Source organism: Camelus dromedarius, chromosome 1, assembly GCF_036321535.1.
Source record: "Camelus dromedarius isolate mCamDro1 chromosome 1, mCamDro1.pat, whole genome shotgun sequence".
Taxonomy (NCBI): Eukaryota; Metazoa; Chordata; class Mammalia; order Artiodactyla; family Camelidae; genus Camelus; species Camelus dromedarius.
The window spans coordinates 43985108-44012461 of record NC_087436.1 but is presented as its reverse complement, the minus strand read 5'-3'; the positions used below and the strand labels follow the sequence as shown (position 1 = coordinate 44012461).

Below are 27354 nucleotides of genomic sequence, written 5' to 3'. Positions count from 1 at the left end.
TAAGGAAAGAAGAAAATGTACCAAACCAAATTTAAATTATTCTTTAGCCAAGCGCCCAGAGTGTGTACAGAATGCTAGTCTCAGAGTGTAAATTATCATATTAAAGGTTCTGAGAACTGTTAAAGAAAATTATTTAAACTTGTTCAATTTAGCATTTCCCAAATTAATTTGGGTATAAATCTGTTTTTAAATAGTAATGCATATTTATTATCTGGTAGAACACATTTGGGAAACTGTCTTAGCCTTTTGTTTTCCCAGTGAATTTCTCCCAAATATTTTAATGTTTATTTAGTTTATTCCCCTTTCAAAGGTTACTTTAATTCTATTTTTTAAAACAAACTCTTAACATATTTTTAAAGTTTCTGGCTAGTACTAAATGTCAGAGTTCTGTCAACCTTCAGCCTTCATCCCTGCATCATACTGCTTTTAAAAGAATTTGTGGTTCAGTGTGTTTTCCTAAGGTACGTTTTGTTTGCTTAAGTTTTTTGTTTGTGTTTGTTTTTGCTAACCAGTCTTTTTCTCTTCATGTCATAGTGTTTGGTTTAATCGAAAGTCATATCCTGTATCGTAGAGCTTTTTCCTAAGTTAATTTGGATCATTTGGTGGAATTTTATTTCTGCTGTTGTTTAGTCATATATTTTAACTGTGAGATGTGAATAGCTTAAATGTGTACATAAATTCAAATCACTCGAAAGTATTTAGGTTTTGTTTTGAAGGAAAAAAACTATGGGTAAAATGCTATAATCCTGTGAAAGAGGACAAAACAGTTGATTCTCATTATTTGTGGTAGTTACATTCTATAAAGTTGCTGAATGCTGAATTAGTGAATACTGAAACGTTACTCCTAGGGGAAATACAGGTTAGGTTCCTACAGGCTTCTGGTCACAACATTTTCGTCAGCTGATCAAATATATAACCTTGTTTTATGTTTCTCTTTGATACCTTATTTTAATGTATATTATTGATTCATTAAGTTTTTTTTAAATTTTATTTTGTTAGGGGTGGGGGGATAATTAGGTTTATTTGTACTAGAGATTGAACCCAGGACTTTGTGCATGCTAAGCATGCACTCTACTACTAAGCTGTACCCTCCCCCCTGAGTCATTAACCTCGAATTCACTACCAACAGCACTAAAAATTCATGCCTGAATGAAGTTTATGTAACACACATATTTTCTCTATAAGGTATGTCACACCTTGTAATGAGGAACAATAGATAACACTTCAGTACTACACATGAGGGTCATTTTAAACAGCAAAATCACCAATAAAAATAGCACAAAAATGCAAAAAACTGACACTGAATAGACTACAGAGAAGGCACAGTATGAGTGCTGAAACAAGGCAGAGCATCACCTTCCACCTCAAGTGGGCATGTATACATTAGGCAACTCAGATTTTTGCTGCTCTGTGCAAGTTTATGAATGACCACAGAAGTGCAGGGAGTAATGGTTTTGATATTGAAAATAAATTTTAGCTCATAGGTGAATTTGCATATACAGAATCTGTGAATAATGAAGATCGGTTGTAAATGTTGAGTGCATAGAGAGTATGTTGTCTAGTCATCTTGACCCCAGACGTTCATTTGGCATAGAGTAAATATTTATTATAAAAAATTAGGAAATGTCCAGGAATTGGTTGTTATATAATTAAGGTAGATATTAAACTGAATTTTGCCTTTGAGAAGAGGTAAAATGTTAAAGCTTTTTGTTTAAAAAACTTTTAATAATGAAATTTCTTATGATAAAACAGATAAGCAGAAAATATCTTAAGTAAAAATTTTATTGGCTTGCCTTAAATAGAATTCAGTTAGTGAAATTTGTTTAATTGTTTAATTAATTTTTGTACAGGGGGAAAGCCCAGGAAGCAGTCATAGGTAAGGCTTTTTAAAAATTTTTTTAAAAACAACTTCTATGTGAACTGTAAGAAGCTTTCTAAGAATCCAGGCTCTGACATTTGCTTGCTTTGAGGCATTAAACAGTTTATATTTTAGGACCTTGGTTTTCTCTTTCTATAAGATTGAGGCAAGTGTTAACATATCTCAAAAGATTGTTTTGAACATGGAAGAATTTAATATACATATGTGCCTACCTAAGTGCTTTCCTATTGAACTTATGCATATTTTATTTTTAAAAAACTATCTAATATCGATAAATACATTTCTTTGAATTTTTTAAAACTTTATCCCCCTTTTCTTTCCTTATGACATTCTAAAACTTGTTTACTAATCATGTTTTTTTTTTTTTTAATCTTATGTAAGTAATACCTCAAAAAACTAAAAGCACAAGAAATAAAAACAAAACCCTAGGCAGAAGTTAGGGCTAGAGGAACAAAAGTAGGTGACATTACCTTATACATGGCTGGTTAAAACCATGATAATTTTCAAGACCTGAGGTTGGGGAAGAGGAGAAAGTGGGGTGGTTGGAGCTTGGAGAGAGAGCTGTGATCTGAGGATTGAATAGGCAGACCCTAGAAGAGGAGTCAGAAGATAACCAAGAAGCAGTGGGCGCATAAAGAAGGATCAGTAAAGCATGGAAAGCCAAGGATAGAAGACAGACTGACAGACAGATAGAATGGGGGGAAGGGTCAACACTGGCACATGAAACTAGAGTAATAAAATAAGAACTTAAAACTGTCTATTGTATTTGGCAACATAGAAGCCATTGATTACCCTTGCTTAAGTTATCAGACTGATGAAAGCAGAGGCAGACTGTCAGGAGTTAATGAGAGAATAGGAAGTAAGGACACAGAACGTAAAGGAAACACAGTAGTTAAGAGCAAGGACCTAGACTACTTGGGTTCAAATTCTAGCTTTGCCACATACTATATGACTTACTAGGACTTAATCTTAACCTGTCTTTGTCTCATTTCCCTCATATATATGACCCTTATATCTACCTTACAGGGTTTTTGTGAGAATTAAAATTAGTAATATGTGTAAAGCACATAGATGAGAACTTGACACATAGTAAGTGCTAGATGTGCTATCAATAAACTTTTGATTTCAGAAATTTTGGCTGAAATGGGAAGGAGAAGGAGCAGTAGTTAGAAATAGATACAGGTCAAGTTAAAGTTTTTCTTTCCTTCTTCCTTTCTTCAATGAAGAGAGGTGAAAACAGACAAAAAGGGTAGACTAAAGATGAAAGAGAGGCCCTAATTGATGGAGCAGTGTCCCACAGAATTCCCTGGGGTGGGGTGGGGTGGGGTGAGGTGACACCAGTGATAAATAAGTCAAGTACAAGTATGGCAGTGGCGACCTTGAACAAGTTAAAAAATGCTACCTCTTTAGAGGAAAGAGGATAGACTTAGATAAGAGGAGAACTGGCAAGAAGATGAGGAATTTGATGGTTAGAGACATGTCTCAAAGTGGGGTGATATTGACTTCTAAGAGAAAGGAGTTCTAATGATAATTTAAGGAGTGTGTATGTGAAGGTTTTGAAGTAGTTAGCATAAGATATAAGAGGGAGTTATGTGTAAGTAAAGGTTTATTGCTAGGGGCTGAGGGCCAATAGATGTTGGATTTTCTTTAGCATCTCTGAGCAGAAAGGGTTAGTCATGATCCAAGGTCAGAGAGTGAGTAATCTGGGTGAATAAGGCATAATGATAGGCACGCAAGAAGGTGAGTATGCAGGTAAGAGAGTACTTCAGATTTGCCATGGAGTCCCCACTGGTTATAAGTGAAGTGAGGCCAGATAGACTACTGGGAGAAAATGGAAGGATCAAGGGCCTGGGGTGACCAGAGGGGTTGAGCAGAATAAATAGGAGGGGAGTGAGTATGAGAGCCGAGAGTCCCAGAATGATACAGGGGCTGAGGTCAGCGTAGCGTACAAAAGTTTGTATTTTATGATGAACATTTTGGGATATGGTCAGATGGCTGAAACAGAGCCAAAGTAAAGGTAAATGGAGGTGAATGTTTTGCTAAAAAGTACTCTGATGGTATATCATCTTATTCAGCTCATGTACCAAATTGTAATTAGCATTAGAATGTATGCTTTTTTACTCTAAGAATTGAAATCATCGCATCAAATTGCTCTAATACATTTTTGACAGTAAAATTTCAGAATTTCATTGATTTTATGAGTGCTTTATTTAGACGTGGGCTCATCAGTGCTTTTTTTTTTTTTTTCCTTTTCTCCCTCATTTTCCTCTGTAGGCCTCTTACCAAGGAAGAAATTGTTGACCTAAGAGAGAAGCATTATGATTCTATTGTTGAAAAACAGAAAGATCTTGATATGAAGATCCAAAAAGAGGTGAATAGTCTTATGTTGCTTAAGTATATGTTATCTTAAAATCTCTATATTTACAGAGGAAAGGTGTCATTAAATAATATATTGCATATGAATAGTCATTGGACCTATATTTAGATATACAGAGATGAAAATTACTTAAAAGTGAAAAAAATTATTCCGGCCTATAATAATTTGTTTTAGTTTGGTTTAATTTATCAGAAATCATATGCTGTCAATAAGTGAAGAGAATACATTCTTCTCTAAGTAATTTCTGAGTTCACAAGTAAGGACTCTGGCAAGATACATGCACCTTTGTATTTAAAACTAACTAAAAAATTACTCTGTTTCACAATAAGTCGTCTTTTTTTTTAATCTCTTTGTTTGTCTTGTATTTATCTATTCTTAGTAAGTGAACCAAGTACTTCTGATGATCTTAAATGTTATATTTACTTTAACGTATTTACAGAAATGGCCTGTAATTATAGTTTTGCCATTTTCTAAACTAAATGGAGTTAATTATATCCCATTGTACATTTAAAAATAGTCTGTTTAGTACCAGCTGGTGATTTCAACGGCATTAACTTAAGCTACACAATAGATGCTAATGTTAGGCTAAAGAAAAAAATTGTGTTGAAATTTGATTTTTAAGTTTGATCTGACATGCAATAGATTATTACTAAAGCAGTTTGTATGTTGTTATGAATGGCAAGAACTTAAATTTGGAAGTAATTTAATAACTTGATAGTAATAGAACTCAGGACACATGTGCATCAGTATTAAATGAACTTTGTGAAAGCTTGCTTCACTCTGTTAGACAGTGATGTGATTAAAGACCCTGAACTTATGAGGGCCCAAACCATTAAACTAATCAAGGTGATAGGCATTGGAACAATTGTTGAGAATGAAGATCACTATATGTTCTAAAGCTAGAAACAGTTTGTATTTATGCAAATTAGATGCTCTACTTTATAATTCACCTTCTAAAGAATTCTGCAATGTTTGATATCATTTGAGTTATTTTGTAAAAAGAGAAATTGAAACGAGAAATCACAAAAATTTCAATTCTGTCTTGCTTTGTAGAGCTCAATTATTTTTTTAATGATTTATTTTTTATTTTATAAATAGAAATATTTTATTTTTAGAGCAGTTAGACAGGTTCTGATTTTTGTTAATCCTTATTATTTTGTTCATGTACAGTTAGCCTTACAAGAAGAGAAGTTAAGACTAGAAGAAGAAGCTTTATACGCTGCACAGCGTGAAGCAGCCAGGGCAGCAAAGCAGCGAAAGCTCTTGGAGGTGAGGGGAAAAGACCCCAACACACATTAGGGCTGCTTTTCTCCTGATTTTCTCTGACAAATCTTAGTTGGGACCTTTTTTCCCCTAGAGTCAAGGGCTTCTTATTTAACAACAAATGTATTTATTTATATATTCCTAGGAATTTTGAAGACATGTTAGTTGGTCTTTAACAGCTAGAAATAACATCAAATTATATGCTTGATACTGAATGCTATTTAGCTTTCAATTAGCGGAAGCTAGTTCTTGATTATCCCAAAGATGAAATTTACTTCTCCAGAATTCAGTACTCTTTTGGAAAAATAAATATATTCTTAGATGAAACATTGCAAAACTAACCTTTAAATATAATTTCTACAGCTTTTTAAAGTTTATTTTTGTGAATTTTTTTTAAACAATTTTTTGAACTGCTAGTCTTATACTTCCTAGAATCGGATAAACTGGGTGATTTTGCCCCATAGGAATACTGTATATTTCTCATCTTCATATGTGTATCTTTGGGAGATTAGGAGTTTGAGTCTTGAGAAATCTTGACATATTATCAGAGAAAACAGCAGATTTATCATGCCTTACCATGCCGTATTTGAATATGGCATTATCATAATGCCAGACAGCTATTAATAACAGACATTTATGGAGCCCTAGCTAAGTGTCAGAATCTGATCTGATTAGTTTACATATTTCACTGTGTTTAATCCTCACAGCAATCTGAGGAGGAAGATAGTGGTTTTAATACCCATTTTACAGATTATGAAACCAAGAGACAAAGATGTTAAGTAACTTGCTTAAGATCCTACAACTAGAAATGACAGAGCCAGAGTTCAAGTACTGCTTTGCCAGTTTTCTACTTAGCATCCTCCTCCATCTTTTGCCTGTGTGTACTCCACTGCAGTGTTAACTGAAGTAGTACAAGGATTATGTCACATAATAATTATCGTAACTTAGAGAAACTGAAAAATCAAATATCGTGTTTCTGTGTGATTTCTATGGAACCTGTGTTCTCTCTCTCTCTCTGGCATTTTAGCAGATTAATTAGATTATATGAGGGAGTATCTTTTTTAATTTTTATTTTTTAGTAAGTTCTAAGTAGTGGGAAACTTTAAAAATTAACTCATCTTCTACTAAGAAATAAAAGTATTTTCCTTTAATTATAATTTAGACAACTCTTTTTATTATAATAAATTTTCTTACTGCTTGCCTTTTAAAGACTAAAAGCATTCCATATGCAGAATCTGAGTGTTTTCTTCCCTGAATAAATATTGATATAGGAACATATAGCAGTCTATACAGCATGCACTGACACACAAAGACACACAGAGACATACAAATTCATTTGATTTTCACAATAGCCCTGTGAATTTGCTAGGGCAGTATTATGGCCATCTGTAATTTACAGATGAAGAAACAGAAAATAAAGGACATGCTAAGGACATACAGCTAGTAACTGTCAGAGTCACAACTCAGGTCTTTTAGATCTTTTGTTTTATTGCTACTAATTTCAAAGTTATTTTTTAATAACACTATGAATATTTTGACCACTTAAGGATTATACACTGGCAAGTTGAGAGAAATTCTACCCATAAATAAGAGGATATAGAAATAAAGAGTGATAAATTTAAGGAAAAAGACTTCAATAGAGTAACTTTTTAAGGTTTTTTTTTTCCCAAAAACTAGAAAAAGAATACTTTTTGCCATTGCATGAATGGTTTTAAAAAATAAAATTTTTCAACAGAGTGATTTTGTATTGTATTATGTTTCCAAAGCAAGAAAGGCAGAGAGTTGTACAGCGATACCATTCTTCAAACAGTGGAGAATATCAAAGGTAAATAACAAAACATATTTCTTCCCTTTGTGGTAGAAAATGTTACTACTTATCAAAGACACTGTCTTGTAAGAATGCTAAGAATATTTGCTCTCTTTATATTGGAAAATGATCATTTATTTAAGTTGACTTTATTGCATTCTTAAGAGTGGTCACATCTTTCATATAGAATATGATGCAATAGCACACTGAATGCCTTTGGATAAATTGTTTCTGCCTTAGTTGTTTGTTTTCTTTGGCCCCTGTCTTTTCTTACAATAAAGTTTATGTGTGATCATTTTTTAGAAGACATGTTTCAGTGTCACATTTCCAGTCGTGATTCCTACTCATGCAAAGAACCTTGTTCATGCTTCAGATCATTGTAAATTATAAAGTTAGACTTATGGCTAAGCTTTGGATTTCGACTTATTATTTTCAGTTTATTGCTAGCATTAAGGAAATTAAGACCTCTTTTGGTTAGATTATTCTAATTGTAAGGTAATTATGAATTTGTGTGGGATAGACCTTCAAACCACAGTGGTATCATTAACTTAAGCATGCAGTTATATTGTATCTACTATGAATATATTGAAAAGTTATTTCACTTTTATTACAGCTCAGGACCAGAAGATGACTTTGAATCTTGTTTGAGAAATATAAAGTCACAATATGAAGTTTTTCGCAGTAGTAGTAAGTCTTTTAAAATATCTGTATACGTTTTAAGATTATTTTATGCCACATTACACAGGTAATTGGAGATCTTGGCTTTTTTGAGAAGAACTTCCTACCCTTCAATTTGTGTTGCCCAGACAGGTCACTTAACTAGTCCTTAATTACACAATTTTATCTTTCCTTTTTTAAAAGGAGTTTGGGGCTAAGAAAAATTTCAGGCCATTTCTGTAGATACATATAGGGAATCAAGCACTCCTTTTTCCATTTCTACTCTGATCTCACCTCTCCTTCTCCTAGAAAAGGGGAATAGGTACAAAAAAAGTATACTTATTTTACTTATTACAAATTGGTTTATAAGATTAAATCGGTTTTCTCCAAGTTTCAGAAGTCAGAACTACTATGCTCCCCAGAAATGGAAGCATGGTAGTGGTTCCTTTTGAAAATATAGACTGATTTTCATTTATCACTTTCGTTTGTTTGTTTTTGTTCCCTTTTGTAATTGACTGTTAAAAATATTACCTAGAGTTTATCATATTTGGAAAGTTTATAATTCATTTAAATTTGCATATTTACTGTGGTAGATGTGAAAAGAAGTAAAAAAAAAAAAGAAGAAGCAGAAGAAGAAGAAGAAAAGATGGGGAGAGTATAGCTCAGTGGTAGAGAGCATGCTTAGTTAGCATGCACAAGGTCCTGGGTTCTATGCCCAGTACCTCCACTAAAAAAATAAAGAAATAAAAAGAGAGAAAGGGAGAAAACCCCTTTATACTGTTATACTGTTTCTAACAGAAACTTACTAATGCAGTGATTTCAATAATTGTTTTTTATGATGTTAAAAGGAGTAGTGTTATTTGGAAAGAGATATTTATCACAAAATAAATGGTTGTGGTAAAGGAGTATAGATGACCACATTTAATTCTATTTGGTGTGTTTTCTAGGACTCTCATCAGATGCCACAGTTTTAACACCAAATACAGAAAGCAGTTGTGATTTAATGACCAAAACTAAATCAACTAGTGGAAATGATGACAGCACATCTTTAGATCTAGAATGGGAAGATGAAGAAGGTATTTTATATTCACAATTTTACCTGAAAACTTTTATTTAATTTGTGTTAATTTATAGAAATGTACTTTATATTTTACTTCATTTAAACTGAAATGAATGCAAGGCCTTGAAAAATCAGTGTAAAAATTTCTTAGATTTTTATTGTATTAGTGATTATCATTTGTTGGTAAGTTTTTTAGAAAGTTGCTTAATTCTTAATGTTTCTTGAGATTTAGAAAATAAATGTTCTTATTTTAAGGTTTTTGTAATCTAGCTCATTTTACTCAGTAAAAATTACTGCCCCCTTGTGGACCACCTAAAGCCAAAATATAATTAACTTTTAGTTCATAATAAATAAGCAATTAGGTTGTTTTTTTTTTTTTTTTTTTTGCTAATATAAAAGCCATAACACAGACATGAATTTGAATTTTAGCTAGTATGTCTTCCTAGCAGTAATACTTTAGACAGATTTCTTAATCTCTCTAAGCTGCAGTTTGTTCATCATAAAAAGGAAATTATAAACCTACTTTTAAAGAATGATTATTCACTGTTGTATACTAAGGGTCTAAAATTGCTTGGCACATAATAGGCAGTCAATAAATATTTGAACAAATGAAATCATGAATATTATGAGGATTAAGTAAAATTTATATAAAACGCTCAGTGTACAGTATGGCACATAGCTATAAGTACTCCAGAGTATAGCTAAAATGTGGATTTTTTTAAGGCCATTTCACTGAATAAGGCCCAAGTCTTTATTTTCATTTTAAGAAATAGGTAATCAAAAAAAGAGAAACCAGTTACAGAATATAGGACTTTAAGAAAAGTAGTAAGTATTAAATATTTCACAGAATTTTGCAGTGGAATAGACCTTAGATATCTTCTAGTTAAGCCATTTGTTTTATCAATAAAGAAACTGATATACAGAGGACTTTAATAATTTTACCAAAGATTACAATTAATTTAAAATCTTCTCAGCTAAAAACTGTTTCCCCAATCCTGTACTTTTGTTACTGTGAATTTGGATCCCAATCAGCAGATTTTAATTTATTTTTATTTTAGCATCTTGTTCAATTTGATATAAAGCCTTTCATGTCTTTTAATCCTTGATTCTGTCAGTCTCACTGTATGCTAATCAAATTTGTAGATAATGTGACTTTTGAGGTCATTCAAGTCATTAAAACAGAATTTTTTAACTAGACTAGGTAGACGACAGAGCCCACTAGAAACCAATCCAGCTTCCTTTAGACATAGTATTATTCAATTAAATACCAATCCACAAAATGATATTAATATCCAGCTCAAATTTTTATCACGTCTGTAAGGACAACTTGCTTTGCCAGGTTGAGTCTCGGATTTTTGTAGTGACAGACAATGGCGATAGATTTAAATGTTCTTTTGTTATTGAAGGGTCTGATTCTATACGCTCAGGATATGTTAAATTATTAAATGTTTCTAGGGATATTCTCTTATAATCTCTTTTCCTAAGGAAGCTTTTAATTCTATTACCAGTGTTGATTCTACGTTTGCAAATTCAAATTTCTTTTCTATCCTCCTTATCTTCCTTGTGCCAAAATGACAGTTTTTTCTTCCAATATTTTTGATATTTTCAATTTTACTGACCAATTTCTTTCTGTTTAGAATTAGATCTAGAACAGTTTTCCCTCGAAACGTCTCTGCTCTTATGCTAGAGTCAGAATAGCAAAAGAGCACAGACTTTGGAGCCAAACTGAGTTGTATCAGATTCTCACCCCACCACTTGTATAGCTGTGTGACCTTGGGCCAATCACTTTCCTCTTTCTGCCCTAGTTTCCTCAACTGCAGAGTGGAGGATAATGATAGGACTGTATGTAACTTCATAGAATTGTTGAGGATTGTCAGTTAATAGATGTCAAGTGCAGACTACATTAACTGGAACCTAGTAAGTACTAGAAATGTATATATTGTTATCATTATTAGAGTTATTATCATCTCTGGAAAATGAAATTGTCATCTAGGTTGGAAAGGGCTTTGGCAGACACACTGATTTGGCTGTGTAAGACTAATTGCAATTAAAGTCCTCCATCGATTCTGCTTTATATATGCTCTTCAGAAATTTCATCTTACTAGATGATCAGTGTTGCCATCAGAACTGTCCTTTAGTGAACATTAATGTTCACTCTCAGATTACACCCGAACATTTCCCTTAAAAAGGCCTCCACAGGATGGGCTCTTTAAGTTAATTCACAAATCAAGTCTGATAGTTTGTCTTTTAGTATAGCTTTTTAAATCTTCACTGAAATTTCTAATAACTCTGCCCAAATAATAGGAATGAATCGAATGCTTCCAGTGAGAGAACGGTCCAAAACAGAGGAAGACATTCTCCAGGCAGCACTTAAGTATAGCAGCAAGAAGACTGGAAGTAATCCTACATCAGCCTCTGATGATTCCAATGGGCTGGAGTGGGAGAATGATTTCGTCAGTGCTGAAATGGATGATAATGGCAATTCCGAGTATTCTGGGTTTGTAAATCCTGTGTTAGAACTGTCTGATTCTGGCCTAAAGCAATATGATGCAGATCAACAAAAACGATAGGGTAAAATTGTGTGATCTTGTTTACCAGTTATGACCAAAAACCAGCTAGAATGTATAAATGGTTGTGCTGAGCCTTTTTGTAAGAGGGGAGGTAAGAAACCATGTAAATGCTTATTAAGAAGGAATAGGAATGATAGGCTGTATCTGAATTGCTTCAGAATTAAGTGCAATTTCATCATCTGCCTTCTGCTTTTCAAAAACAGTTCAATGTTTCTGTCATGTTATTAATTAAATTTATTTTAGCTCTTTCTTTATAGCATTCCTGTTTACTATTTGTAGATTTTCACTTTTTAAAATAGTTTTATCAATTTCACTTTGAATGCTTTCTTAACCCTATTTCAGTAGCTAACTGTGAAAATATTAAGGCATTTTGTGTTAATTCTCAGTGGACATGAAGGGAGCATGAAGAGGGACTGCCAGATTCAGATTTAGAATAGTGTTCCCTTTACCAGCATTATTTATTCCTGTGACTTATTTAAATTTTATTATCTAATAGTAAGCACAATTAATTTGAGTAGGTGACCCTAAAGAGAGGCTGAAGTATCAGTTTCTTTCTACCTTTGTTGCATATCCGAGTATAATGTTGATTCAGTCTGAACAATGGATATGACATGTTAAAATAAGCTTTCAGAGTTTGGACACTTAAGTTGGTAATCAGAAGTAATATTTAAGAAAATATATATACTTAGGTTTTTCACTTCTTTTTACATGCTACTATTAATGGACTATTGACTTTAAGTTAATTGATATATTAAATTTCTAGGTTTCATTTTTTTTTAATTCTATATTTCAATGAATGGTCTTAGAAAGATTTTACAGAGCATATTCTCTGGGCATGGTTTAAGAAAGGAAAACCTAAAAAAAAAGGTAATACGGGTATTTCAAAGTAAATAAAATCCTTTCTGGTATGAAAGAATCCATTGATTTTATTAAGCTTTTCTTTACCTTGTAATACAAGGTGCTTTAATGGGATGAAACTAAGTAAATCAATATATACAACTGAATTTTATGATAAACAGTTAACTTCTTTTCTCTAAAGTTTATTCAATTTAAAAGGCCTAGGATATAAGACACTCCCTAATTGCTTGTCTTGATTTTGCTGAGGATTTAATATGATTTTAGTAAGCAAACTGTTTTCTGATTTTTCCTTAGTGTTTTTCTTTCTTTTTCTTGGAACAATGACAGTGCATGTTCTCAAAAATACAGGAAGGTCCAGATATAAATAGTAACTTAAAGTTCTTGCTGTACTTTTAAAAAATCATGTGGCCCTTTCAATATTTGAACTGCTAAGGCAATGGACATCTGTGGTTTTGTCTCCTTTTTTATCTCATGGAAGTAAATAGGAACTTTAAATATGTAAATATATATTAGGTAATGCTATAATTTATGTCTGTCTTAACATAATTTAAGTTGTAGCTGTGTCATTGGAAATACTTTAATGATAATCTATATGCACATTGCCTGTGTTATGCTTTTTAAAGTTTGTATACATCAGATGTATATTTTTGGTTTGGCATAAGCTACTATTGTAATTTTTCTTGGTATTTTGTTCATAAAGAATTTTTTGAAGGAATGGTAACTTCTCAAAGATTGTGAATAAACACATTTTTACATTTAAGAATAATAAATTATTTGATTATTACTAGTTTTACTCCATAAACATGCAATAATTTTGTCTCCTGACTTATAAAATAGTTATTTTATTAAATCTGAAGTCAAAAGGGAATGAGTTAGTAAAGCAAAGCAGGATGGAACTAAACTTGAAAATGTTTGTGTTTGAACTGCTAAGAAAAGGATATTAGTTTTCTTGTTTTATTTGTTTATTAAAAACCCTAGAAATAGCATTTATTTATTCAGCAAATAATGGAGAGTGTACTGTATTGGGTAAGGTGTTAGGGAGAGTGAATTTTATTTGACGTAGAATAGGAAGCCACTGACCTTTTGTAAGCCAGAGTGTACAGTAATAGATTTGCATTTTTGAAAAATTCCTCTAGCTACTACGTAGAGAATAGGTTGTAACAGGGCAAGAGTGGATGTATGGTACTTCCAATGGGACATGGTATAGTTTGGATTGATAACTGCTGTAGGAATGTAGAGCAGATTAACTTGAGAGGTAGAACCAAGAAGATTTTTTTTCCCCAGTTTTATTGAGATAATGGACACAGACCACTGTATAAGCTTAAGGCATACAGCATAATGATTTAACTTACATATATCATGAAGTGATTATTTCATACAATAAATTTAGTGTTCACAATAAATTTAGTGAACATCAATAGATACAAAATTAAAGAAACAGGAAAAAATTATTTTTCTCGTGATGAGAACTCTTAGGATTTACTCTCTTCACAACTTTCATATGTAACATTCAGCAGTACTATTATTAATCATGTTGTACATTACATCCCTGGTACTTTTTTATCTTATAACAGAAAGTTTGTTCCTTTTGACTGCCTTCCTCCAGTTCCCCCTCCCCCCACCCTCCATCTCTGGTAACCACAAATCTGATCTCTTTTTCTATTAGTCTATCTGTTTTTAAAGTATAATTGACCTACAGAACTATGTTGATTGCTGTTACACAACATAGTGATTTGGTATTTCTCTACATTTCAAAATGTTCACCAAGATAAATCTAGGTACCATCTGTCACCATACAAAGATACAATTACATAGTTACTGACTACATCCCCACACTGTATATTTCATACTGTTACTCATTTATTTTACAACCGAAGTTTTTACCTCAATCTCTCTCATCTATTTCTTTTCTCTCCTCACCCCTCTCTCCTCTGGGAACCATTTGTTTGTTCTCTGTGTCTATAATATAATTCTGTTTCTGTTTTATGTTTGATCATTTTTTTTAATTCCACATATAAGTGAAATCATACAATATTTGTCTTTTTCTGATTTATTTCACTTAGCATTATACCCTCTGGGTCCACCCACATTGTTGCAAATGGCAAGATTTCACTCTTTTTTTATGGCCAAGTAATATTCATACACATATAACACTCACACCCATCTTCTTATCCATCCATTGATGGGCACTTTGGTTACTACTGTGTCTTCGCTATTCTAAGTAATGGTGCAGTGAACATAGGGGTGCATATATCTTTTCTAATTAGTGTTTTTGCTTTCTTCAAGTAAATATCCAGAAGTGAAATTACTGAATCATATGGTAGTTCTATTTTTAATTTTTTGAGATACCTCCATACTGTTTTCCATAGTGGCTGCACCAGTTTATATTCCCATCAAAAGTGCTCAAGGGTTCCCTTTTCTATACTTCCTTACCAACACTTGTTATTTGTTGTCTTTTTTTATAATAACCATTCTGACAGATGTGAGGTCAGTTCATTGTGGTTTTGATTTTCACTTCCCTGGTGATTAGTGATGTTGAGCATCTTTTCACGTACCTGTTAGCCATCTGTATGTCTTCTTTGGAAAAATGTCTGTTCAGATCCTCTGCCCATTAACTGTAGGGTAATGCATTCCACATGCTGCCCTGGCAGACTTGCTCACTGTGCATATCCACATGGCAACACTCAACCGTAGTCTGACACAAGTCTTGACAGAAAGCACTATGATCCTCCCTGGATCATGGCAGGATACGGGAGCCATCATAAAGTCATTTATCATCTGACTCCCTGCCCTGCCTCGTAGAAGGCTGCCATGAGGCAGTTTCTCATTCAACTCCCTGGTTCCAGTGAGGCATGGGATTTCCACTGTACCCACATTCAGGTACAGATACAGGCTAATAAAACTGCTTGGTTGGAGTTTAGAGTTGGCTCCTCAATGACAGAGCTACTCTCCACTTAAATCATCTGTGATCTGGCCCCCCTGGCTCAGTGTCAGCAAGGGACCTAGGACGTGGGACACTGACTCCACACTGGTCTTGCTTTTGCTATCTGTGTAAGTAATAAACTGTCTATTTTAGCTCATTGTCTCCCTATAGGCCAAATATATGCAAGTATGACAGTTAGCCTAGCAGCTGCAGCTGCTTTTTTTTTTTAATTTTAGTTATTATTTTGGTTGAAGTATTGTCAGTTTACAATGTTGTGTCACTGCAGCTATTCTTGACAGTAACTTCTTGGTTTCTGACTTAATGTAGTGAGAGGAACAGGTTTTGGAGATTAGAGGAAATTAAGAGTTCTCTTTTGGAAAATTAAATTTGAGGTGTTTTATAAGAAATCTGAATGAAATTAAGTAGATGATGGGATATATGTCTGCATCTCAGAGAACAGGTACAAGTTTAGCAGTCAGTCAGTAGTCGGTAAATAGTATTTTAAGTCATTATTCCTGCTGAGATCACCCCAAGGAAGCAGATAGGCAGAGAATCCCAACCAAGTGTTGACCTTTAGAGGCCAGGAAGTAGAAAACCTGCCAAAAGAAGCAAATACAGAAGGATTGTGGGGAACCAAAGAATATGGTGTCACTGGAGCCAGAAAAAGAGAAGAGTCACGGTCTCAAATGCTCCTGGGGTATTGAGAGAAGAGGACAAGGTGTGTCAGTTCGGTTTGGGAACATGAATATTGGTGCATATTACCATTTTTACAAATGAAGGGGTAGAAACTGAGAAGTATCTTGCAAGGGGTGAAAAAATGGCCAGTGTAGACAACTTATTTGAAAAGTTGCTGTCAGAGAGAGCAGAGAAATGGGGTAGCTGGAGGGTATATGGGGTTGTGTGAAGGTTTTTATTTAAGATGCTTGAACTTCTAAAATAGTATAACTGGAAATTATGCCTGCTTTTTTACCCCAGTAATTGGAGAAATACATCTTTTAAGTAGAAGTCAGAATTTTCATTTTACTTTAACTTATGTAAAGATGTTTTAATCATAATTTAAGAACACAGACATCTAAAAAAGATTGTATTTCAAATATGTTTATAGTGTTCTCTCATCTTCATTTATTTAGTACTTCTGGTTAATTATCTGACAGTAAAGGAGATAACAAAAGAATTCACTGTAAAAGACAGATTTCCAGTATCTGATTCTTATATCCTCAGGAAATATTAAAGCTGAAAATGAAATTAGGAAAATGATATTAAATTATCATGTGAGTATTTTTATTAATATTACAAATTAAAGGGTTTTTTTTTTCTGACACCCAGAAGTAAGTAGTATTGTCCTCTGTAGTACATCTCTGTAACATATCTTTCATATGTGACCATTAAATATAAGGACCGCCTTGTGCTCAGTCCTATGCAAAATATCGTACTATGTGTAATACCATGGTAAGGAGTCTACATACTTTAGCTCAGGATTTTCACAGAAACCCTGATGTAATCCGTTTTTCAGAAAAGGAAACTGAAGCTCAGAGCTACTGACAAATTATACAGGAAATGGTAGCTAAACCAAGGCAGTATGATTCAGAGTCTACACTCAACACTATACATACTTCCTTTCTGTAGAAATTAGAGTAGAATTGTTTTTGAGGGTTTTTGTTTTTCTTTTTTGAAGTTTGGAGTTTTTTTTTTTTACTTAGCTGTTAGAAAAAGTCTAAACTAACTTTGGATGATTGAAAAATTGTTTAAAGATATCAAAAGTTATACTATTGTAAAAAGGCACTTTGACCTAAGGCGAAGTTCCACTATCATACCTTATTTGGCCTGTCTAACCTCAGAAGTTTCCTTTTGTAAAATGTTACTGCCTTGATTTTGGCTTTTGAGAATGATTTCACTACAGTATTAAGAAAGCTGTTGACTTCGCATGCATCTCACAATTTTCCATTCTGTGAAAATGCTGGTAAGCAATGCCAACTGGCTCCTCTCTAGTCCCTCAGTGACCTTCCAACCAGCAACAAAATGTTGAAATCAGCAACGGAGCTAATACCACTGCTTTCCTATTTTCTTCACCAGTGTCCCTGAAAAGCATTGTTAGAGATACTAAGGCCAAATAAATATTTTCATATAGGTTGAATAGTAGAATGGTGAGTGATTGAACTTGAGGACAACTTGTACCAACTAGAAGCCCCATAAATTCCAGCTACAGTATTCATAGTGCTCATCCTTGGTCATCACCTGAAATGGAAGCTCTAATTGTTTCAATCAGGGTCCAGTAAGTAAAATAGTAACCATACCTGTTATTTTAACATAACAATTACTATAAAGAATTAAGTGTTAGAGGACTGGAAAAGTAAAAAGGGCCATGAGATAACATGGAAGCAGCTACCAAATATATAAACACAAAGTGTTAATAATTATCTCCTGGTAGTAAGATTATAGCTAATTTTTCTACAAGGCATATTAAAACAAATACATTCATGTTAGAGCCTAAAAGTAATGCTTCTTCAGGTTAATGCATTAAGTAGATAGTAGAAACAGAATCTTCTAGAATATGGTTATATAATCATATGGGATATGAGATTTCACCATTGTAAAGCACCCCTTTGTCGTAAACTTGCGGGTTCAAAAAGAAACTGCCTGTGACTAACACAGGCACCAATTAACACACCCCTTTATTTAAAGAATCCAAGAAAAATCAACTTCTTGGGACAAAAAAGTCCTTAAGAGATGAATTGAAAGTTCCACAACTTAGCTGTAGTACTTTGTATCAAACACCGATATTTTTGTTTGCCCTCAACCCCACCCCACTGTGGCCATTTTTTGAGGAAATGCCTTTACTATCTACATGGTCACTTGCTGAAACCACCATTATTTAATAGGACCTGAGGAGAGTTGACTGGTAGATGGGTGGGCACCTGACCCAAGGTAATCTTTCCCTTGAACTGGAATTGGGAGATAAGGATTCTCTTTGGGTGGCATGAAGGGTTCTCACCATGTGATGTGAAGAACTAACGAAGCCAATATGCAATGAGGGGCACAGCTGGATTGTTTGAATCCCTAGCCTGAGCCTCTGCCTGTTGCCTACTACATTCCTTCCTCAGAGTAGTCTAAAAACAGTCCTTTCCTGTCTTCAGTAAGAGTTTCAGAGAAAATGGTTAGAGAATTAAACTTTGATTTTATTTATGTACACAGATGCTGTTAAAATTTTGAATTCATGGAATTTAAAAATCTGTAGTATGTAAACAATTCAAAATTTGGTAAGAAAAATGAAAAATAATCCTAAACACAGTGGTTCATGAAAATGTTTAAAATACTGGTTTTTAGATGCCGAATATAAACAAGGAGAACTGTAGTCTTGGCATAAACACCATAATTCTATAGGGAAAAAACACAGAAAATCAAAATATTATTGTTTAAGTAAGTCTTCCCATATTAAAACCACAATGACACACAGACACTAAAACACACTATGCTCTATTCCAGTACTCTGGTACTATAAGTACCAACAGGTTACAACACCCATAACTTGCTTGTAGCTCTGACCTTGAAAACAAATGGCTGTTATGAAATAGTATGACCAAACCAAGAGATGGTTCTGTACAAATCAAAATGAAACAATACAAAATGTAGGACCAAAATCAAGCATAAAAATAAAGTAACATAACCTTATTTTGAGAACACTAATCCTTCATCACAAAGGATACTTTTTATGTATTAACGCTTACAGAGTACACTTACAGTAATTCTTTATACATCCAGCAATGCAACAAGAGCCTAAAGCAATGACTAACACAACTGACAGGCTTCAAATGACATCAGATCATAACAACATAACAGATGACAATAATATACTACACTGATAAACTCTTAATAAGGGAAGTATCTATAAAGTGTCTAGAGTTCTTCAGCCATGATTCTCTTAGCCCTGTGTGTTCACCATTCATTTTCACCCATTTCTATAGGAGAATTGTTTTGGGTAGAGGAGGATGAATAACCGCCACACTCAGGTATGGGCTCTGGTAGCCAGTTGTTTTCTTGCAACAGTGGTTGTGTAGACAAAGTAAATTGAATCTCAAAAAACTCTAATGATTCTCCATCTTCCTTCTCTATCAGAAACTGATAGTCCCCAAATCTAACCATGCACTTGTATGGCAGGTCCATTTTATTTAGGTAGCCCAGCTCCTTGTTGTCCACAATCAGACTGGCCTTCTTACTCACATTTTTAATTTCAAAAGAGAGAACTGAGCTACCAAACTTTTTAAACAGCTGCAGAGAAAACTGAACTCGGGAAACCTGTTTATCCTGAAAGGTATAATGACAGGTGTTGGAATTTCGGCCAAATTTCACCACTTCACTGGAGGAGAGTTTCTCTCGGTTAAAAAATCTTATTGACTGGAATATTCCACTTCGCTGGTAGCCAGGATGATAAACAGTCATCTGGAGACAGGTTACTGTCTCTTCCGTGTCAGCATCTTCAAAACCAGACATGATGTGCACCAGAATCTGACCTGCCTGCAACAATCAAATCAGCACATTAGTTCACTCCCATATGTCAAGCACTCAGATCTTGGATTATAATATTTTGATGAAAATTTTCTGATAGGTGATTTATTTAGACTTTAAGAAAATGATACATAGAATACTTTCAACTAACTAGTAGAAACGTGAAATGTTATACTAAGCCCCATGAGAAATGATGCATTACTTTTTCCTATTTTTCATTTCTAGTTTGACAGTAAGACTACACATATAATCTGGACAGTAATAAGGAATGATTATTGATAAAGTGATTTGGGGGGAGCATAAAGAAACTTCAGTTCAGTTCCTTTCTCATTTAAATTGAGTGACTTGGGCCCAGACAAAATAGGACAGCTATACTTTAAAAAGAAAATCAGGAATAAAGAATCCCTTTGGTGTGAATACCCTCATAGGATATACACATAAAGAAATCTATAGTTTATTAACTGAATTATAATTTGATACTATGAGTTATGAAATCTGATTAAAGAAATTTAAAAGTTATAAACAAGTAACTGCAACATTTGTCCTGTATATCCTTAGATTTCTAGTAAGTAAAGGTTTAAAAACAGTAAATGCTTTAAAAGTTTATTTTATTCTATAATTTTAAAATGTAGACATTATATGCTTTTAATTGAAAAATAAATCTCCTTGAGGTAGTTCTAAATATCATATAGTCTGTACTTGTACTGAGATTATTTATTTTTGTCAATGGTTCCTAATGACTAGACAAACTGTCATTAACCACAAGCAACACAATCTAACTGCTGTTAACCACATCCCTGTTGAGTGCACGGCCCTTTGGTGTCCTCCACCTACGCTATAAGTACCGTTAATAATCAGTGGAGTAGTTTAAGCAGTAAAACAGGACAGAAGAATTAGTTACTAAAATCTATGAGAAGTTATTTTGACACAGAACTGCCAGTTTAGTTTCTTTTAAAAGAACTGCATGCACATGATTAAAAAATTCAAACATTTAAAAAGAATTTTTTTAAGTATCTTCTTTCCACCCTAATCCTTTGTTTACTCTTTGAGAGTCAACTACTGTAAAAGTTGCGTTTATCCTTACAGAAGTCTGAAACACAATAAATATAACTATGTGTATGCTCAAAGACATACACATATCTAAACATACAAAAAAAATTTTCTTACACAAATAGGAACATACTGTACTTAATTCTAGACCTTGCATTTTTTTTTGATTAGTAATACAAACGGGTGATTTTTTCCATATCTATACATATAAATATACCTCAGTCTTGAATAGCTGCCTAGAATTCCTTTAATCTCGTGTGGTGGTTATTACACCAGGAGATACAGGGTGATGATGAGTCCTCCGGGCCTTCCTTAAATACTATGCAGGACTTACAGTGGGGTTTGAGGAGCAATGGCCTTAAGCGAAGCTGACTTGTAGTTTTATTGTTTTTTGTTTGCCATCTGTATTAGATATTGGTATCAAATAATGCTGGTTAAAAAGAAAAAAGCAGAATGTTTTCCTTTTCTTTCTATGCTTGCTGCTGTGTACTTTTAAGAGAATCTTTTCTGTTTTGCAAAGTTGTGCTGCTAAAAATCAAACTCAGTTTATTCAATTACTCAACAAATGACATAACTAAGGAAAATTTCTTTTTTATTGATTTGGAAATATATCTGTAATTTTAAATTTACTTTCATAATAGGCTCTTTTTGGACATTATTATATCATATTGCCTTACTCAAGCAGACAACAAATGCCCAGCTATAAGCAGAAAAACAGAGAGGAACATTCAAAATCTTGGGACAAGGGTGGTAAGAATTACTATAAAACCAAAGACAGCAAGAACTAACACACAAAGACAAGAATTAATCAATCCTACACTGCAGGACTTGAAGATAATTTAATTACAATAATAAATATTTAAGAAGCAGACAGCTTAAAAGAATAATCATAACAAATCATGAGATGATGCAATTATTGGTTGACAAGGAAAGAATTAGCTGTTAACAAAGAGTGTAAAAAGAAACTTCTTGTCATGATCTCTGCCTTGTCTAGGATACGCTGCCACCACTCTAATTCATTTCTGGACTTCGGACAGTAACAGTTCTAAAAGGAGACCTGGATGTTAAAACATGGTATATTCTGGATAATGTCTTTTGGTAACACCCAAATTTTGTTTTTGTGTTCTTTATATAACCTAGTAGCTTAGAACTCAGTCTTTAGAGCAAATCCACCATCAGGAAAACTTTGCCCCATATAGGCTCTTATGGCTAGTACACAGGGCAAATGTATTATCCACTGCAAAGGAAAAAGCTGGCATTCTGGTTTATAAATCAGTGGCTATAAGTGTCTTGGGGTGAAGCAATCAGCATCTGATGAACTTCTGGGTTCACAATTGTGAGCCTCCAACAAACACTGAGGGAGACCGTGTCACTGTCAAACATTTACTGCCCCTCACTACCAGGCCCATCTCTACTGGCTCTGCCCCTTTAAAAGATGATCTTTCCCACTCCATTGACAATCATATCAATGAAATGTGAAGCTTATTTCTAAGCATACATTATAAAAATCACTGTGCAGGTAGATCCTTTCCTCTGTTACATTTGCAGTCCCCAAAAGGAGCAGCTCAGCGTGGGTCCCAGAGGGAAAGACCAAAGATAGAGCCATAAAAGACTTACCATACGAGCAAGAAATCAATCCTTTTTGTAACTTATTTGTTACTGAGCCATAATATACCCTGACATATGTCCTCACCTATCGTATGAATGTATGAAAGTTACAAAGCCTGACAGTAATAAAGGCTACTACTTACTGAATGCCTTTCATGTACCAGGCACAGTGCTAGCCCTGTATACATACTGTCTTATCTAATTTTCAAAATAACAGTATGAACCATCACTTCACAGACAAAGGAGGTGAGTCTCAGCGGGTTTAGCCAAGTAGCCGAGGTCACAAAGCCAGTGTCAAAGGCAGGATTCAAACAGAACGGAAATGCACCCTTTCTCTTGCCCACTACAAACATTACTCCCTGTTACCAGTTACTTCACAAACCAGCGTAGCTAACCAGGAGAGAAGAGAGCCATGGAGGTGTGTTGATTAGAACCAGCAAGAAACCAACCTAGAATTAGTGTTGAGGAGGTAAATACACTGTTACTGCCTCCTTATAAGAGGAAGAGGCTGTGAAGCACCAGGTTACTGGGAATATCAGTTATCCTTAATATGGATACTGGCATGTTACTAGTAATTATGGTGGGCTGCAGGGAGCGCCAAAGTTGAGTAAACCTTGGTCTCTGACCTCAGGGAACTTAGAAACTAACCTATTCATTGATTTCCAGAGCTGCAAGTTCCCTCTACAAAGTGGCCTGAATCTCTAACATTTCAGAGTGGACAGCAGAAAAATAGAAAAGACAGAAACTAACCAAAAAAACTAAAATAATGAAATTGCTGGATCTTTCATGTAAAAAGTCATTCAAAAGTAGCTTTTTCAAATCTGATTGGCCTAAGTTATCAAAGAAACATAAGAACAATGAGCTTACATAGTGGTAACAGTTGTTACATCTGGAGAGGGAAACTGGGGTCAGGGGTGTAAAGGAGACTTTTCACTGTGCACTCTGTACCTTTGGAATTTTATACCATGTGCATCTAATATGCAGTGAAACATGTAACAAGTATTTCCTTTACAAAGTCATAAAGCATCTGATTTGTATAGTATTAAATGGAGTTGGAGGCTATCATTAAAGTGATAAACTATGATCTCTGATATCAAAAACTTGTAAAACACTGTTGATGATGTCTGACATACAGTAGCATCTGTATTAACATATGAACCACAATAACTGCTGGCACTGAGCTAGTAGGAGGGGAAGAGAGACTTGGAAGCACAGCAAAAAAGGCAGCTATCCTGCCTGACCCGTCTCACCGGTCATCACCCTGCATTGTGGCTTTGAAGACATCCCTGAACGCTCCTATTCAGCAGAATCAATACTTACTAAACAGGTCTTGCAAAAGGACTCGTGAAAAACCAAAACAGCAGGAGGAAACCCTTAGGTAAAGCTCAGGGGTTTTTCTTTTTCTTTCTTTCTCTTTTTAAATCAGAGACGGTGTCTTCTTTCTCCAATTCTGCCTGGCTGGCCTGCGTCCAATCAAAATTGCAGTCCGATTCGCTGTGAGGGCAGACTTCCGCTGCGAGGTTGAGTGTGGACTCTGGCTCCAGAGAATTTGGAAAAATTCTTCTTTCAATCTGGAAGCTGGGGAAAGTCCCGAAAAACAAGGGATTACGTTATTTCCCTAATGAACCAGGCTGAAGCAAGGAAGGCGGATGTAGAAGAGCCCCCCGGGTCTCAGCAGAAAAGTCTCTGCCAAGCGAGAGTGAGGGACGGTGGGCGACGGCGAGGGGTCTCCCGCAACCACTGTGAGCTATCCTTCATAAACTTGTTTTCTTGTTTACGGATTAGAAAAAAAAAATTGCAAAGCACAGAAAAGTACAAGTAGAACACTTAAATCCCATCTCTAGTATTTCTCCTCAGTGCTCCTTCCTCTGGTCTGCAAGTATTACTCAATTTTGTGAAGCCGGGATCACGCCGTGAGTAACTGCTCCAGCGTCTGCGCGTAGCCGAGCCAGCAGGAGGAGCGGGTGACGACTGTCTGTCTATACAACACCCCGAAAGTGTCCTTGACAAAGCTTCCCTCTCCGGGCGATAAGCAGAAAAGACCGTCCCCACGTCATCCCTCAGACCGCCACCCGGCAGGTACCTCGGCGTCCCAGAGTCCTTCCCAGAGCGGCTTCGCGTTCCGGGCTCCGCACGAGGTTAATGGACGCGACCCGGCGGAGGCCCCGGATCGCAGGCGGTCACCGCCCACCGCCCACCGCCCACCGCAACGCGTCCGCGCCGCACTCGGTGAAAACGCCCGCCCGCCGCGCCGCAGCTACAGCGGTGGGGGCTGGGGGGCAGGTGTGAGCCGGCGCTGGGGGACAGCGCCGAGGAGGGAGAGAGATGCTGACGCCTCTCAGCCCTGCGGGGCCAAGGCCTTCCCGCGCGCGTGGTGACGCCTAAATCCCGCCGGCCGAGCACGGCCCCCCGCCTTCCCTTCCCCGAGCGCTTAGGACGCAAAGTGCGAGGTTCCCAGACTCCGCCCAGCCCTCGCCCCCCTCCCTCCTCCGCGCGGTGACCGCACCGCGGACGTCGCCCTTTCTGACGAGAAGTCCAGCCGCCTTCTGAGCTCCCAGAACAGGTTTGATGCGTGGTAAGCCGGCGGGGACCCCACCTCCCAAACAAGAGCCCCTCTTCTGAAGAGGATGTGACTTGCGAGCTGGATTTTGAAAAGGGAACAGAATCACTTCAACATTGAGGGCTGCTTCCCACACACACACACTGCAAGTGCTGGCCGGGACCGGGGTCGAGGGACGCGAGGAGTTGAACCTCCCAGTCAAGACAGGTGCCTGGCTCACATTATTCTTATTTAATCCCCACGGCCGGGAGAGTGGGCCTCCCTTACAGATGAGTAAACTGAGGCCCAGAGGGTGGTTAAGTTTCCGGGCGAGCAACAGCACACGCAGGGCGTGAACTTGCTCCAGGGCTCCTAATCTGCCTCCCGGTGCCGGTGATGCTCTGGTCTGACGCCCAAGCAGTCCAGGCGCTTCCTCTCTCGCACCATCCACCCGAAGGGATTCTTCACTCAACACCCAGGGTCTCGGGTTCCAAAAGTAAGGGCTGGTACTCGGTACAACGGGAAACTGTCAACCTCAGGAGTCCTTTATAGCCTAGAGTGAATAAGGTGATACTATTTTTCTGCCTCAGGGAGAAGATCTGGAATGAACTAAAAGGTGCAGGGCGCCTACTACAGTAGATGTCTAGAAGGAGATAAGAGACTATATGAGGAGGAAAAAGGATTGAGCACAGCGGCGGGAGGACAAAGCTTGCAGTGACCTTGGTCATACTGGCCTACCTATTTCAAGGTTTGGAAACCGCCCACCAATTCTGGTAAATGTCTGATGGAAGCCGCCCATTTGTCTCAGTTCTGTCCTTGACTTCAGGACAGTACTTGTTTATGGTTCTGTTTCACTGGCAATAAAATGACAGTGACGCTTGCTGCTTCACCATCTGATAGGTTCTGAGAAGGGGTTAAGTATTAAACTCTCGGAGTTAGATACAATCAAGAACCGTAAGCATGAGGAAGGAAGGGTGCATCTGTAAGTAAGGCAGATTCCTATAAGGCTGCAATTTTGTTCGTTAATCATCAACACTATTTCTTCCCTGAGAGAGAGAGAGAGAGAGAGAGAGACAGTCACAGTACCTTTTTTTCAGCCAAAGAACGTTAGAGCAGGTGGAAGATAAGACATGCAATTGAACTACACCAATAAACTCACACAATAAAATATTATTAGAATTGGAGTTTCTGATCTCTAATCTTTAAAATTAGTCTGTGAAAATGCTTTATAAACTGCAAAGGACTATTTAAGTAGGTGTTATTAATAACACTAAAAGAGAAAATGCAACAACTGCTAAAATTCACGATCTTGAAAACATTATTCCATTTTTCTGTTTCCTTTAAGATAACTTGATTTATAAAATGACCCAAAATGAGACTTAAAGTCCAGATCAGGATCTAATCTGAGTAATGGTTTTCTCCCTCTGACAACTGGTTAAAAACAATGGCCTTAAAACTGAAAATTGTTTTTGGAAGTTGAGAAACAGCCACAAATGCACACTTGAAGTTTCTGTTCCTTAAAGGTTTGAGGAGACACTCGACAGTGGCTACATGCTCCTGATGTCAACTATACTACAAAGCTATAGTAATCAAAACAGTGTGGTCCTGGCACAAATACAGACACATAGATCATTGCAACAGAATAGAGTCCAGAAATGAACCCATGCACCTATGATCAATCAATCTATGACAAAGTAGACAAGAATATACAATGGGAAAAAGACAGTTTCTTCAATAAGTTGCATTGGGAAAACTGGACAGCTACATACAAAAGAATAAAACTATACCACCTTCTTATACCATATACAAAAATAGACTTAGAATGGATTAAAGACTTAAATTTAAGATCTGAAACCATAAAACTCCTGGAAGAAAACATAAGCAGTCCACTTTTTTTTTGTAATCTAATTTTTTTAAACCTTTTTTATTGAGTTATAGTCAGTTTACAATGTTGTGTCAATTTCCAGGGTAAAGCACAATTTTTCAGTTATACATGAACATACATATATTCATTGTCACATTCTTTTTCACTGTGAGCTAACACAAGATCTTATATATATTTCCCTGTGCTATACAGTATATTCTTGTTTATCTATTCTACATATGCCTGTCGCTATCTACAAATTTCGAACTCCCAGTCTGTCCCTTCACCCCCCCCCTTGGCAACCACAAGTTTGTATTCTATGTCTATGAGTCTGTTTCTGTTTTGTAGTGGTCCACTTTTTGACACTGGTATTTGCAATATTTGTGTGGGTGTTGG

The 27354-nt window shown here is 35.8% G+C and overlaps 3 protein-coding genes across 4 annotated transcripts in view; 2 read left to right on the top strand and 1 right to left on the bottom strand.

The window, feature by feature from the left end:
- Positions 1–13255, top strand: part of AP1AR (adaptor related protein complex 1 associated regulatory protein) — a 31962-nt gene extending 18707 nt beyond the window's left edge. The window contains exons 4-10 of one of the 2 annotated variants that reach the window (XM_010981093.3): positions 1851–1876; positions 4154–4250; positions 5427–5525; positions 7286–7344; positions 7940–8013; positions 8931–9059; positions 11348–13255. In XM_010981093.3, the coding sequence (XP_010979395.1) occupies positions 1851–1876; positions 4154–4250; positions 5427–5525; positions 7286–7344; positions 7940–8013; positions 8931–9059; positions 11348–11613 (750 nt within the window). In that variant the 3' untranslated portion in view covers positions 11614–13255. The remainder of the gene's footprint in view (positions 1–1850; positions 1877–4153; positions 4251–5426; positions 5526–7285; positions 7345–7939; positions 8014–8930; positions 9060–11347) is intronic. The other variant, XM_031467567.2, reaches the window with a different exon arrangement.
- Positions 13256–16553: 3298 nt separating this feature from the next.
- On the bottom strand, positions 16554–24939 carry TIFA (TRAF interacting protein with forkhead associated domain). Its single transcript, XM_064482301.1, has 3 exons — positions 24639–24939; positions 23876–24133; positions 16554–19906 (listed from the first exon to the last, which is right to left on the bottom strand). The coding sequence occupies exon 3, from the start codon at positions 19880–19882 to the stop codon at positions 19328–19330; it is 555 nt and encodes a 184-aa protein (XP_064338371.1). The 5' UTR covers positions 19883–19906; positions 23876–24133; positions 24639–24939; the 3' UTR covers positions 16554–19327.
- Positions 24940–24976: 37 nt separating this feature from the next.
- Positions 24977–27354, top strand: part of ALPK1 (alpha kinase 1) — a 118987-nt gene continuing 116609 nt past the window's right edge. Inside the window, exons 1-2 of the mRNA XM_064481914.1 lie at positions 24977–25130; positions 25685–25867. The gene's annotated coding sequence lies outside the window, so the exon portion shown is untranslated. The remainder of the gene's footprint in view (positions 25131–25684; positions 25868–27354) is intronic.

Bases quoted from the DNA above. Each gene is read 5' to 3' on its own strand.
- TIFA (XM_064482301.1), bottom strand. From the start codon at position 19,882: ATGTCTGGTTTTGAAGATGCTGACACGGAAGAGACAGTAACCTGTCTC.